This window comes from Nycticebus coucang, chromosome 11, assembly GCF_027406575.1.
Source record: "Nycticebus coucang isolate mNycCou1 chromosome 11, mNycCou1.pri, whole genome shotgun sequence".
Taxonomy (NCBI): Eukaryota; Metazoa; Chordata; class Mammalia; order Primates; family Lorisidae; genus Nycticebus; species Nycticebus coucang.
This window is the reverse complement of record NC_069790.1, coordinates 55,881,399-55,894,191: the sequence shown is the minus strand read 5'-3', so window position 1 is coordinate 55,894,191 and position 12,793 is coordinate 55,881,399. Positions and strand designations below refer to the sequence as shown.

Genomic DNA, 12,793 nt, shown 5'->3' with positions numbered 1-12,793 from the left:
GAGTGCAGTGGCCTCAGGATATTTCATTGTAAACTCAAACTCCTGAGTGCAAGTGATAGTAGCTGGTCCTATAGGCACATGCCTATCTAATTTTTGCTAGTTATAGTAGAAACAGGGTCTCAGTGTTGCTCAGGCTGGTCTTGAACTCCTGACCTCAAGTGATCCTCCTGCCTCAGCCTCCCCAGAGTGTTTGGGATTACAGTCATGGGCCACCATGCCTAGCCTAAATCCTTTAAATGTTAAACAATATATGAGGTTGGACAATTAAATTCACAAACTCATCCTAGAAGAGGTGCTACATACCTCATTGCTGAATGTCACTCTGGTCACTTTTGAAGTACTCCTCTTGGGGGAGTACTAGTCCACCCTTCAAAGCAAGTCTTTTTCTGGAATGCCCATCAGAGCTATCATTGTATGAGGTTGGACAATTAAATTAAGTTCATATACTTGTCCTATATAGGCATTTATACTTGGGCTGTTTTTAAAGCACTTTTGTTTATGTTCTCTACATATGAGAGACATAAAAATATCCAGTTTTACAGGTGAAAACTAGAGGCTGGGAGAAGGCCTCTGGCCATGTGGTCTGGAGATGGTACATCCTGACCTTCAAGTAGGATATGAGGGTTTTAGATCTCAGCCTTCTCCTGTGAAAAGACACTAAAATTATGTTGAAAAAACAATGAAGTTCTTCTTAAAGTCTCATGAAGCCTGCAACTCTTAATTATTTAAATATATCATTTTCAAAAGTCTCAGACCCTTGGCAACATAAGTCCAGAGGAAAGCAGGTAAGAATGCCGGTTATGAGCTGACGTCACTAATGGTGAGGCACTAACACGTCACCAGATGAAGGGAGTGCTATGATGACGAACCTAATAGCAGTTCCTAAAAGACTATGCCCTTCCTGGTTATAAATCATCCAAATACACTTACTAGGAACACTCGATAAAAATTTGCCATGTCAATAGCAACACAGAAATGTTGATCATTGTCATAGACTCCATATAGATGCAAAAAAGATTACTATAAAGATTAGTGTTATAGTCAAAAGGGCAAAAATGTTACCCTGTTAAGTAAAACAATTTCTCAAACTATAAATTCAAATGATATTCAAAGTTGTTTTTTACAGAATTCAGTTTAATATGTCTTGCATCTGCTCTTTCTTTGTCTAACATACCATTCTTTTTACAAAACAGGATCTTGCGGAGCAGGCTGGAAAACTGGAAACCCAAGCCCCCCTCGGCTGCTCAGGCCTCCACTCACTCCCCTTGCATGCCTTTCTCGTGGTTTAATGAAAGCCGGAAAGGATCCTATTCCTTCAGGAACCTGCCTTCGCCTACAAGTCCCCTTCAGCCTCCTCCCGAGACTCTAATTTCAGATATAAAGGGGTCCAAGGTAGAAAACACAATGGATTAAAAAAGCGAACAAGAAACCCAAACCCCTCCTCTTCAGTCCTTGGAAGGCATTCTCAACTCAAAACCAATGTGATAACACTGCAATAAACAATGCCTGGTATTTCTAGCGTGGGGAAAAGTCAGCCTCATTTAACCGTCACTTTCTTTAATGCTTCTCTACTCCAGATTGGGCACCACTCCTTGATTTCCCTGTCTCTTCTCATATTGCTATTTACTCTCAGTTTGACAGTTAAGCCATGCTGGGAAAGATGCATTTGAATCATAGAACAGAATGATAGATCTGTTTACCAAGTAATCGACCTGAAATTACATTGCAAAACTATTTCACCGTGCTCTTCATAATTTAATGGAAAACAAATAAATTTGAGACCAAATGTGTGTTCAGTACATCTAAGTAAAACTGTAAGTGAAACTCTTTAAAACAAACCAATGCTGAACCTTACTTTTTTTAATATCAAACTTCCTCATTGAGCAACTGTTGTAATTCTATCACCAAAGTTCTTTAACCTTTGCAGAAATAGAATTGATGTGCATGGGTGTCGTTTGTTTTTAAATGCATTGCAGTTATTTCCAGCATGACGCTGCAAACCTTCTCTAACATTTTATTGAAACATGTGCGCGCAGTGGCTAACTTTCACACGTTGTTTGTTCTCCTTTTATCTGTGTTCACTTTTCTTTCTCAAACAGAAACACGTGATTAACGTTACTTGAATTTAATTCTTTTCTTGAGGTCAACGGCTCTCAAAGGGTTTTGGCTGTGGTTTGAGGTTGTGTCTCCAGTGACAAAACCAAATGGTAACATTCTGTGTTAATGCCCCCTGTTGAAATGTTCCACCGACCCAGCTCCACCCCCTCTTTTATTATATAAACTCCTTTCTGAGGTTTTAGCAAACCTTGACCTTTGTTTGGTACTGAGTTCTCTAGCCTCTGTCACGGTATTTATTTTTGACAACAAACTAAACCCAATACAAGGGAACCTAATGGAAAACTAACAGTCTAATTCTTAAAGGAAGTAGAATATGAAACAAGATAGGTGTTGGCCTAGAGCTTAGAGTTCCCAGGAATCCAGCCATTTTAGAATCATTAGCAGAGGTCTTGACAGCAATAGATGACTTTGGCCTTGAAACATTTTCGGTATTGGCTCTGAGACATCTAAATGTTGCTTGAATAATTATACCGTTATCTCGCACTGAAGAGACTCCAGATTTGGTTTAAAATGTTTTCACAAATGCAGCTACCTAGTCATTGTTAGTTGTTTGATTTGAACATCCCACTGAACATTATGATGAAGTTCTGGGGAGGTTGCATTCACACACTTCTGCATCCCCCAGCCTCAGGGAATTATGTGGGAACCTGTGTCTGTTTGTGCCACCCTGCGGGTGCTATGAGAGAGTTGTGTTTAACACGGAACTACTAGTGTCTCATTAGACTGACCTCCCCCAGAACCCTTCATCTTGAAGGGTACATCCAGGAGAGGATCTGCCATTTCTCATAGTATTTATCATGGTCAACCACAAGCAATCCTTCCCGGGGGGCCTCCGGCTACCTTTCTAATATGAATTGCCATCTGTTCCTAATAACTCAGCCTCTCCACACCGTCTTGTATTTTTACTTACACTGTTACTCATCACGATTAGGGTCAGAGAAGATAGGCTTATTAATATTACTCCTCTGAACAGTTGCAGAGGATAATGAATTCTGTACCCTTGAAGAGAGATTGAAGAATCATTTGTCTAAAACACCTATCCTTTGATCAGATGGAGAAAGCGCCCAGAATTCCTCATCAACCACAAAAGGGGCAGTGTCCTCAGTCACACCCTGTTGAAGGTCACCACCAAACCAAATGTGAATTTGTTCTGAGGCTGTTTAAAAAGAGGCTTTTTAGAACTTGCAGATGTACCTATCTCACTCACTGTACTCACTTAACGCTAAGCTGCATTTATTTTTACAGAATTTTACCTTCAATGATGACTTCAGTCCCAGCAGCACCAGTTCGGCGGACCTAAGCGGCTTAGGAGCCGAACCCAAAACTCCGGGGCTCTCTCAGTCCTTGGCACTGTCATCAGATGAGGTACTTGGAGATCAAACCTTTTACCCATGAACTATCCCTGGGAAAGTATTTTCAGGGCAGATTTAACACAGAGATAATTAGGACCACAGTTTTATATTTAGTAAGCATTGTCTCTTTACACTTTCCCAGGACCCCTTTTACATCTGTATGTAAACACCACACATGGTATTGAGAAACTGGAGGGTGGAAACGGGGGAACAACTCAGGAATCACATGGAAGTTTGCAAATTACCCATTCCCGTTCTCCCTTGCCTCCCCCACAGTCACCCCTTTCCAGAATTCCGACATTCCCTCTGAATAGGGTGTAGCCCCTGATTAAGAGTCATTGAGACGGAGAGGCATAGTTCTGAAGGAAAGAAAATAAGGGGAGAACCACTGTTTAGAAGCCAGGGTCAAGATCAGCATTGCTAAGAATCACCAGCAGATAAACATGTACAAGAGAGGCAAGAAATCACATTACCGATCAACTTAGTTCCCTAAAAAGTGGGGTGGAGGGGTAGAAAGCACTATCTATAAAGATATGTTTGCTCTGAATATTCGTTCTTACTGATTTCTAACATGATTTTTGTTTCACAAAGCTTTTTTCTTTTTCTCATAAACTTTTCTGCCCATATTCATCAAGCATGGCAAGATTTTAATTTTATGAGACCGTGTATTGTGTATGCTGTGTCGTCTGTTTCTATAACACTTTTCTTCTCGATTCTCTTGTTGCACCCCCACTCAGAGCCTGGATATGGTAGATGACGAGGTGAGCTATCAGGGGCTGTATGTGGCGGCTTCGACGGTATTGTTTGAACCAGTTTTTCTCTCTTTGCGGAAGATTTAAAAAATCAAACAATACAACAACAACACTTTCGTCTGTGGTGAAGGGTTTCCTTGTGTTAAATAGCTTTAGTTTAAAGGCTGTTCCTGAGTCAAGAGGATGTCTGAGTTTCACCTCCAGCGTTCCTCAATTTATCCCCCATCACCATCGCCTTGACATGGCCCATTCTTTTTCACCTCCTTTGCATCCCTCTCAGCTTGCCCCATTCCCTGTCCTGTGTTCCCTGCGTGGGTCACTGAGGTGACTCTGGTCTTACCAATCACCTTCATCTTCTCTCAGCTTAGTGGTTCTAGGAACCCAACTGCCCCTTTGCACTATTGAAAGGCGTATTCTGCAGTGGACAGTGTCGGGAATTTGGAATGAACTCCTGACAGTTGCACTCTGTCACTTACTCGCTGCGTGATCATGGACAGATCGTGTAGACTTTCTGAGCCTGAGTTTCCTCATTTATTAAAAGCGATTATAGATGTTACCTGCTCTGCCTTCCTCGCAGGTCTGCTTGCCACTCAAATGAAATAATGGTATGAAATTCCCCTAGAAAGGCTACAGGGCTTCATGCTCTCCTTCTCCTAGGGAGGAGGTATTTTTGTTTTTACAAAATCCTAATAACTTATCAGTAAATAAAGTGATGCATTGCATGTAGAGATGTAGGAAATATTTCTTCTCTACATCTGATAGTATTTCTAGGGTATTTGAATGTAAAACTTCCAGCATTAGAGTGTATTTCCTTAAGCTTCCTACATTAACAATTCCGCTCTATGTGGGGGAATTTTTAAATTTCCAAATACCCGGAAACATGTAGGTAATGAGTACTTCTATTTTTAACATAGCTAAAACCATTAGCTTATCATTTCATCATTTAAAAATAACCGTGGCTCTCATACGTCAAGAAATTCCTTTTGGTCGTATCATATAAGCCATAGCAATTTGGTCCTTTAACCACACCATGTAATATTCCTATCTATTTGGTCCTTTAACCCCACACTGTGTGGTATTCCCATCTCAGATCCTTGATGATGGACAGTCTCCCAAACACAGTCACTATCAGAGTCGGGCTGTCCCTGAGTGGAGCGTGCAGCAGGTTTCTCACTGGCTCATGAGCCTCAGTCTGGAGCAGTATGTACCTGAATTCAGTGCCCAAAACATCACTGGAGAGCAGCTCCTGCAGCTGGATGGAAATAAACTTAAGGTAAACAATTCTATGTCTGTATTAGATTTCCAGGTATAATTTGTATTGCTCATAGTACCTAAAATGTTTTCATTGGATAAGAGCATTCTGTGTATCTAAAAGGTAATTCTCATCAAAAGTCAGCAGAAAGGCTGTTGAATTATTTTTGAGAAGATGAAGTTTCATGAAGGTCCTCAGAGGTTCTAAATCAAACGGTAGGCTGCCGAGTAGAGAGCTAGAGATCCACTCCATCACTGCCAACTAACCAGCAACACGTGGTCCATGTTTTAACTCCGCTTACTTACTTTGATGTGGTATGAGTTTTAATAATGGCCAAGCTGAACTTTTTTCATCACATTACAGTTAAGGCCCAGATCCATGAATCCTCCTTTTCTTATCCATGTCTCCTTCACCCCCACTCTTCCCTGCATAAGTGTACTCCAAAATTGGGGTGATATTCTCCCCAGAACATACATCCCCAAATCTGTGCCGGCTGTGTTTTCCTGTCCTCCATTGCACTCTCATTTCCACTCATCTAGTCCGTCTCTCACAGAAAGCAAGGTGGCACCTCCCCTGGGAAGGGGCAGAAGGAGCTTAGAGAGAGTGCCATGCTTCCCCTGCCAGCACCGTACCCCCTGCTAGGCTGATGGGCAGATGAGTCTCTCCTGACAGTCTTGAAAAGGTTGGAGATCAATCAATAGCTTGTGAATATGAAGGCTCCATTGACAAGGCTGTCCCTGTTGGGGAGATGGATGCATCCCGCTGTTGATTCTGAAGGTCACGAAACATTTAAAGTACATAATCAACTCCCCTTATTCTGAATTCCAAGCTCATCGAGCAACCGCTCATTATAATCAGACTGCCTTTATAGGCCTGCCTGCAGGGAAAGAATGGCTAGTCATGCTGGTAGGAACATTCTGACCCCAACAAATTTTTGGTGCTCATTGTAAATGAACATGTTGGCCGAAAAGAAGCAATTTTCAATTCTTCTTGCCCTTCTTTGAGCCCTCGGGCAGCAGGTGCCCCCTTCTACCCTTTGAAAATATGTTTTGCAATACTTTCACCTGTAAATGTCTGCAGCCCAAAGGTTGGAGAAGTAGGACTGTGCCCTTTTTTCATTCATTCACCCATTAATTACCAATTTAGAAAGCATTTACTTAATGAGCTTTTGGAGGTACTTTGCAAAGGACTTCAAAGAACAGAGGAACAGATACAGCACAACACCCCTTCCCCAGTGTGTAGGTCTATGTTTAAATTAGTTTATGAGCCTGAACATATTGCAATATTACCACCGCTGGCTTTCCAATTCAGTTTTGTGTGGGCTTCCTCCTTAGGCTCTTGGAATGGTGTCATCCCAGGACCGAGCTATGGTCAAAAAGAAGCTCAAGGAAATGAAGATGTCTCTAGAGAAGGCTCGGAAGGCCCAAGAGAAAATGGAAAAACAGAGAGAGAAGCTGAGGAGGAAGGAATACGAGCAGATGCAGAGGAAGTCCAAGAAGACGGAGAAGATGAAGACGGAGAAGATGACATCAATGGCCAGCCAGGGCATGGGTGAGCAGTGATGCACCCCTCATGGAGGCGCAGACGCTCAGAAGGAACCCCCCACCTCTTCCCACCCTGCTCTCCTCTGGAGGACGAAGGAGAAACTGATCGGAGGGCAATGCTGCTCGAGGCAGATTGAGGGTGTTGAATAACTGCATTTTCCGTGATAGGATGCACTCTTCATTTCAACCTACTGAAATAACCCTATTCCACCTTTGCTTTATTAACAAACCAGAGAGATACAGAGTAGTTGTGTTTCTCTCTTCTCTTACCTACCAACATCTTGTGTTGTGTTGGGTGTGTTGTGTCGCTTGGAGAACTAGCAGCACTCTCCCCAACAAGGGTGTGACATGCCCCGTGGTGTTAATGGAGCACTGGGCGTTTTCAGTGTGGGATCTTAAAGCTGGTCAGTTGCACATAGCTGCATGGCCGCAAGCATCCTGCCAGGAGATGTAGGGGCCTAGAGGGCTGCAGAATCCACTCCAGTGTGTGGGAACGGTTCTCCTCGATTCTTTGTACAGCGAGACAACCCTGCTGGTCTGTACCTGGTGGGTGCTCTGCCCGCCACACAGGGATGTCCTAAGGGAAGGCAAGCAAGCTGGGCATCAGAAAGAGAGAAAAGAATTATAGCTGCTTATTAACTAGAGAAGAAAGCAAAGGCCTTGAGCATGTAGATGTGGGTACTACCTTGGGGTTCTGAGAATATCATTTATCCTACCAATACAGCTGAACAGAGAAGAAAAACATCAGACGTTAATGCAGCCGTGGGGTATGGGGATACTTGTTTACTTTGCTACCGCTGCGTGTTCAGTATTTCAGCAACAGTGGCAAACACAACACAGTTCCTTTCTTTCCCCCAGCAATTGAACAGGAAATTGATTTTTAAGGAAACCACCATTTTCAGGTTTCCTCTCCTGGGGAAAATTCTGGCTGGTCTTCAGCCCACCTGTGACACAATCAGAACTCGTCACGTATTTTCTACTGAAGATTTCCCATGTGGGCTCAGTTAGGGTTTTAACAAATGTACTTTTAAGAAAAAACAGAAATACCAGTCAGAGAAAATTTAGATTTGGGTATCATTCAACTGAAGAACCAATTTTTTTGAGCACAAAGAATGTTCCTGTAAAGGAGAGCTGTCAGTTATATTTTGGAGATATTTTTAATGGTTTTTCTGAGCCATTCCCCTCTATACTTTAGAGATTTCCACTTTACAGTTAAAAATTTGTTTAAGGCAGTACATACAGCACACTTTAGTAGTGGAGGAACTTGTAATTATTTTACAGCCAGTATTAAAGATTTCAGTATTTCACGAAACACAGTCAAGTGCAAGAGAGTAGGCCAGCAGAGGAGAAAATGAACTCACCATGAGATATTTCAGATAAAGACGATTTTCATTGTTTGTTTATTTGTTGTTTTACCTTTTATGCTTATGTTTCTGGTTCTCTTCGTTACATTGGCTCTAAATACGAGGTCATCCACTTTCTAAGGGACAAGTTGCCGTAAGAAGTGCGGCCACGGGATGTTCGGGACGGGTATTTTAGTTCCTTTATTACATGGGTGTGTGGTCTGTTGCCAGCACTGGCGTATCGCCTGTCAGAAGTGTTCCATAATGCAGGGCTGAGGGAAGGCTGTTGAGCATAACAGGTGACAGATAAGGTAAGGGGACCCCTGCCCTTACACCCCATCTAATATTTTACACATTGTGGTTTTATTTATTATTTTTATTTTTTTGCTTAGCTGGATATCCAATTGGAATTGTCTAAACCAGAAATTGTTAATTCTCTTCTTTGCTACAGGCCTGTTTCCTTTTCAGGGCCAGAGTATGGTCTGTTAGGCCTCAACCCCTGTCACTAGGTACAGATCATTTACTCAGTCCTCAGAAACATCAGCATAAAGTAACTCTCTGCTTTACAGTGATCAAAGTCACCACCATATTTTGCTCTCTATCTTCATTTGCGGTATTATAACGAAACTGCCATACTGGATACACTATTACTAATTTGAGATGTCTGGTGTCTGCTATTAATTATTAATACCATGAGAAATAGGGCCCACTATTAATGAACTATAAAATTTGGCAAATCTTTTCTAAACCTAAAAGACTAAATTAGTAAAAACCTGGAAATACTAGAGCTTGCTATTATAAATTTTTGCCATTTCTGTTTTATCCTTGAGAAAAGGTGACCTGGGTCACACTGGAAGTTTCACTGTATTAATTTCAAGGGTGGAAATAGAAGGATGATTATCATAAGTTATGTTTACACTTTGGTAATATTTGAAGATGGATATATATATTGGAAATGTCTATATGTCTCTGTCACTACACCTAATTTATAATCTATTATTGCATTTTCTTAAATGTCTTAAAAGTATTGTCCTTTATCATTTTATTTGTAAAGTTCCAATGTTTAGATGAGTGTCCAGCTGACAATGTTATAAATCAAATTCTTATTACTCAAATCATTTAGTTTGTGTTGTAACTACTTTGATTTTTTTTTTAAGTTAAATTGTAGTGACTTAAGGTCTAAATGAATTATTTTAAATTAGTACTTAAAACTCCTGACATTGTAAAAGTCCCTTCATTTGATTGTCTAACAAAGGATAAAATGTAAACTGTTGCTCTAAGTTTCTAAGGGTATGAAAACAAAGTGAAAGACCTCAGATCTTGTGAGCATTTTGTTTTCCTATTACTTCTTTTATTAACTATAGTGCATGATACTTAATTGAAAGTTCCAATGTCTTGCCAGTTTCTACTTTTTAATGCTAATGGTTTTCAGTGTCCATACAATTTAACACATAATTGTTGCTTCATGAACCTTAAAACCTTTGCCGTTTTTTATTATCAGAAAATGAACAAAAGGGAAATTATCTGGTTACTATGAACTTTATTCCCTAAAAGAGAGCTCAGTATGACTGTAACGATAGGCAAAAAGAGTTTTATCAGGCATCTACCTACGCACTATTCTAAATTCTAATCATTTAAGGATGAGGTCCAGAAAGAAAACGGCCATATTTACTACTAGAATTATTTTTACTATTATGTGGCTGGGAGGCAGTAAAGTCTTAAAGGAAATCGTATTCTAGGAAATCTGAGTGTGCTTCAGTGATTCACTCCTGAACCAGCCTGGATATCCTGGCAGATTTTGTTTGCATTTGTCGTGGGTATTTAAAGTCTCAGGAAATTTAATCTTGGTCCAAAACACTGGGGAAAAAATAACACCAGACAAAACACATTGGAGTATCTTGAAGTAGCAGCATAGAATAGACCCAACTAAAAAGCTGGAGAGGAAAGCAAAAGCTTACAGAATCAGTTTGCCCCTGGAAAGTAAAAGCATCGGGTTCTATTTATGGTCCACAGAATGCCTGGGTATCTGCAGATCTGTTTAAGGAATTACTGTTACTTGAAGGGTCACGTGTGCGAACATACGGATCAAGCCAGCCTGTGACCTGCTTCCAGATCCTCAGAGTAGAGAAAGAAAGAGACATGATTTCCAGTGCTTGGCCCTATCCCAACCCCAAAACCACTAAGGGATTCAACAGCAAGTAAGATGTAAGGAATAGGAACAACAGACAACTTCTCAATAATGTGCATGCCATTTGTGTACATGTTCAGAACCGCTTATGTGTGGGCATAGCTCCCACCTTACACATACACACACGCGCCACAGTCATATGACGTTAAAAAACATTGTGTATGGAACTTGGTAACGTCAGTGAAAACCTTGAGCTATAATCATAGCCTTATTGCCACTTTTTGTGTTGTGTATACATTGAATGGCTCATAGATTTTAAAAGTTTTTTTTTAATGTAAGTATTTCTACTAAATGCACTTATCCTTCTTCTCTGTGTTTATATATTTTGGTAAAATTGATTTAATAGATACTTAGTATTTTAGTAAGATAAAGTTTCTTCAAATGTTGGATAAATGCTTTGACTTCAAGATTGCACATTACTGAGTTACAACTCAGAAGAAATTTATGCAGCTTTGGGCATTTTCCACTGTGGACTGCAGTTTTCTTGGCTAAAAATTGCACTGTGTGTGTTCTTGTGAATTTGTTCACACTTCTAAAACATAATTGGTGGCTGTGATGCCATCACGTGACCATTTATTTACTTCTGGTGTGTAAGTAATGACATTTTGGTTGTTGCCAAAAATAACGCAATTGTGAGTGTGAGTATGTTGTTGGAAGGTGTGTGCTTCTGTTTCTTTAAGCTACTTTATTTATACACACGGGTTTTCTGGAAGGATTTAATCGTTCATTCATGAAAGAACAATTAGCCAGAAATAGTTACATTACCTTACAAAGTGAGAATTGAGAGGCCCTCCAGATAGATAACACCTCCCAACAACACCAGATTAGTTAGTGCTTACTGAATACCTTAAATATAAAGATATGTATATGTTTTCCTCAACCTTATTTAATATCTTAACTACTGCTTTTGTATTTTTTAATGGTGTTACAGTTAAACCACTAGTACACCTGCTACGCATTACTGACAAAACTGGACAGCTGAAAAATAAAAGAGAATAAATTCTGTTCCGCTGTAAGAAGTTGATTGATTTCCAGCTTTCTTTATATATTAATAAAGGAAAAGAGTTGTTTGAAAATGGTTTTTATGTCCAATAAGTATGGATAGCATGTTACCTGAAACATTTAATTTGTACATTTTGATGTCTGATCATTTGCATGGAAAAGACAATAGTGCCACGTCCGAATTGTTCTCTTGTGCTCGGTTAATATGTACTTCTCTAGATTGTCCCATTTCAAATGACATTCCTTACTCTTTGGTTTTCAGAGGTGTTCAAAGCAAAATATCACAGCAGTCCTTTGTTTTCCGAATAATCTAACAATACCTGTGATTAATTTGTTAGTGTAAATAAATTCCTTGCCAATGAGTATTGTTGTTGTTAGACAACGAATGCAATAAAAAGAGAAATACTGAGATCTGTCAAAGTAATTTTTTCCCCCTCTCCCGTTCTCACCTTCCACTCAAACAAGCCTTAACTGGGCAAACCTGTATTAACTGTCAACCCGTATCTGTCAATCAGGAGCAAAGTGCGCATTTTACATGGAAATAAAACTAAAAATAAGTTTTAACACTGGTAAAGTGTAAATTGGCAGCTAGAATTACATTTGAAAGCCCAATTATGGAACTGGGCATAAAGTTGAAAGAGCACAACCTCCACTCAAAGCCCCCTCACCATCTCTTGTTCCCTGTCGCTGCTTCAGCATTAAAGTCCCTGTTACCTACAGCCAAGGAAGGCCTGTGATAAGTCCATTAAGCAGTCAGCCTCACACAGTGAGGGGCAAGCTGAGAAAGAATAGGGACCATCCTGGAGTATGGGGTTATTTTAAACAATTTTATTCCTAAAGCCTTAAAAATTCAGAAGACTTGGATACAACGAGTGGTATACTATTAATTTTATTCTCTCTTATCCACACACTACACACACATAATTTATCTGTAGCTAAATCTTTGGCAATGCAAAATTTTAGATCTAGGCTCCACAGCATAGGTGAATTAAGCTGTTTTCCTCTTTCAAAGAGTGTGCGTTATGAAATTCTTAACCAAGCCATGTACCCTTTTATCTTGGGTATATGCTGTGTCGAATCGGATAGCTTTCCTTATATTGGCAGAATTTGTTTATCAAGAACAGAATGTGGTCATTTCTTTGCACGTGTTATGGAGGATAACTACTCAAGAGATGGTTTTTAAATTAGTAAACATGGGGTTTTCCCTTAAGCATCATGTTCATTGATAGCTTCAAAACATTA

The 12,793-nt window shown here is 40.1% G+C and overlaps 1 protein-coding gene across 11 annotated transcripts in view; it reads left to right on the top strand.

The window, feature by feature from the left end:
- Positions 1–11,967, top strand: part of PPP1R9A (protein phosphatase 1 regulatory subunit 9A) — a 320,283-nt gene extending 308,316 nt beyond the window's left edge. For 6 of the 11 annotated variants that reach the window (XM_053553450.1, XM_053553446.1, XM_053553447.1 and 3 more), the window contains 5 exons: positions 1,194–1,392; positions 3,364–3,483; positions 4,208–4,231; positions 5,313–5,495; positions 6,809–11,967. In XM_053553450.1, the coding sequence (XP_053409425.1) occupies positions 1,194–1,392; positions 3,364–3,483; positions 4,208–4,231; positions 5,313–5,495; positions 6,809–7,036 (754 nt within the window). In that variant the 3' untranslated portion in view covers positions 7,037–11,967. The remainder of the gene's footprint in view (positions 1–1,193; positions 1,393–3,363; positions 3,484–4,207; positions 4,232–5,312; positions 5,496–6,808) is intronic. The other 5 variants (XM_053553454.1, XM_053553453.1, XM_053553456.1 and 2 more) reach the window with 3 other exon arrangements.
- The last annotated feature ends 826 nt before the right edge of the window (positions 11,968–12,793 follow it).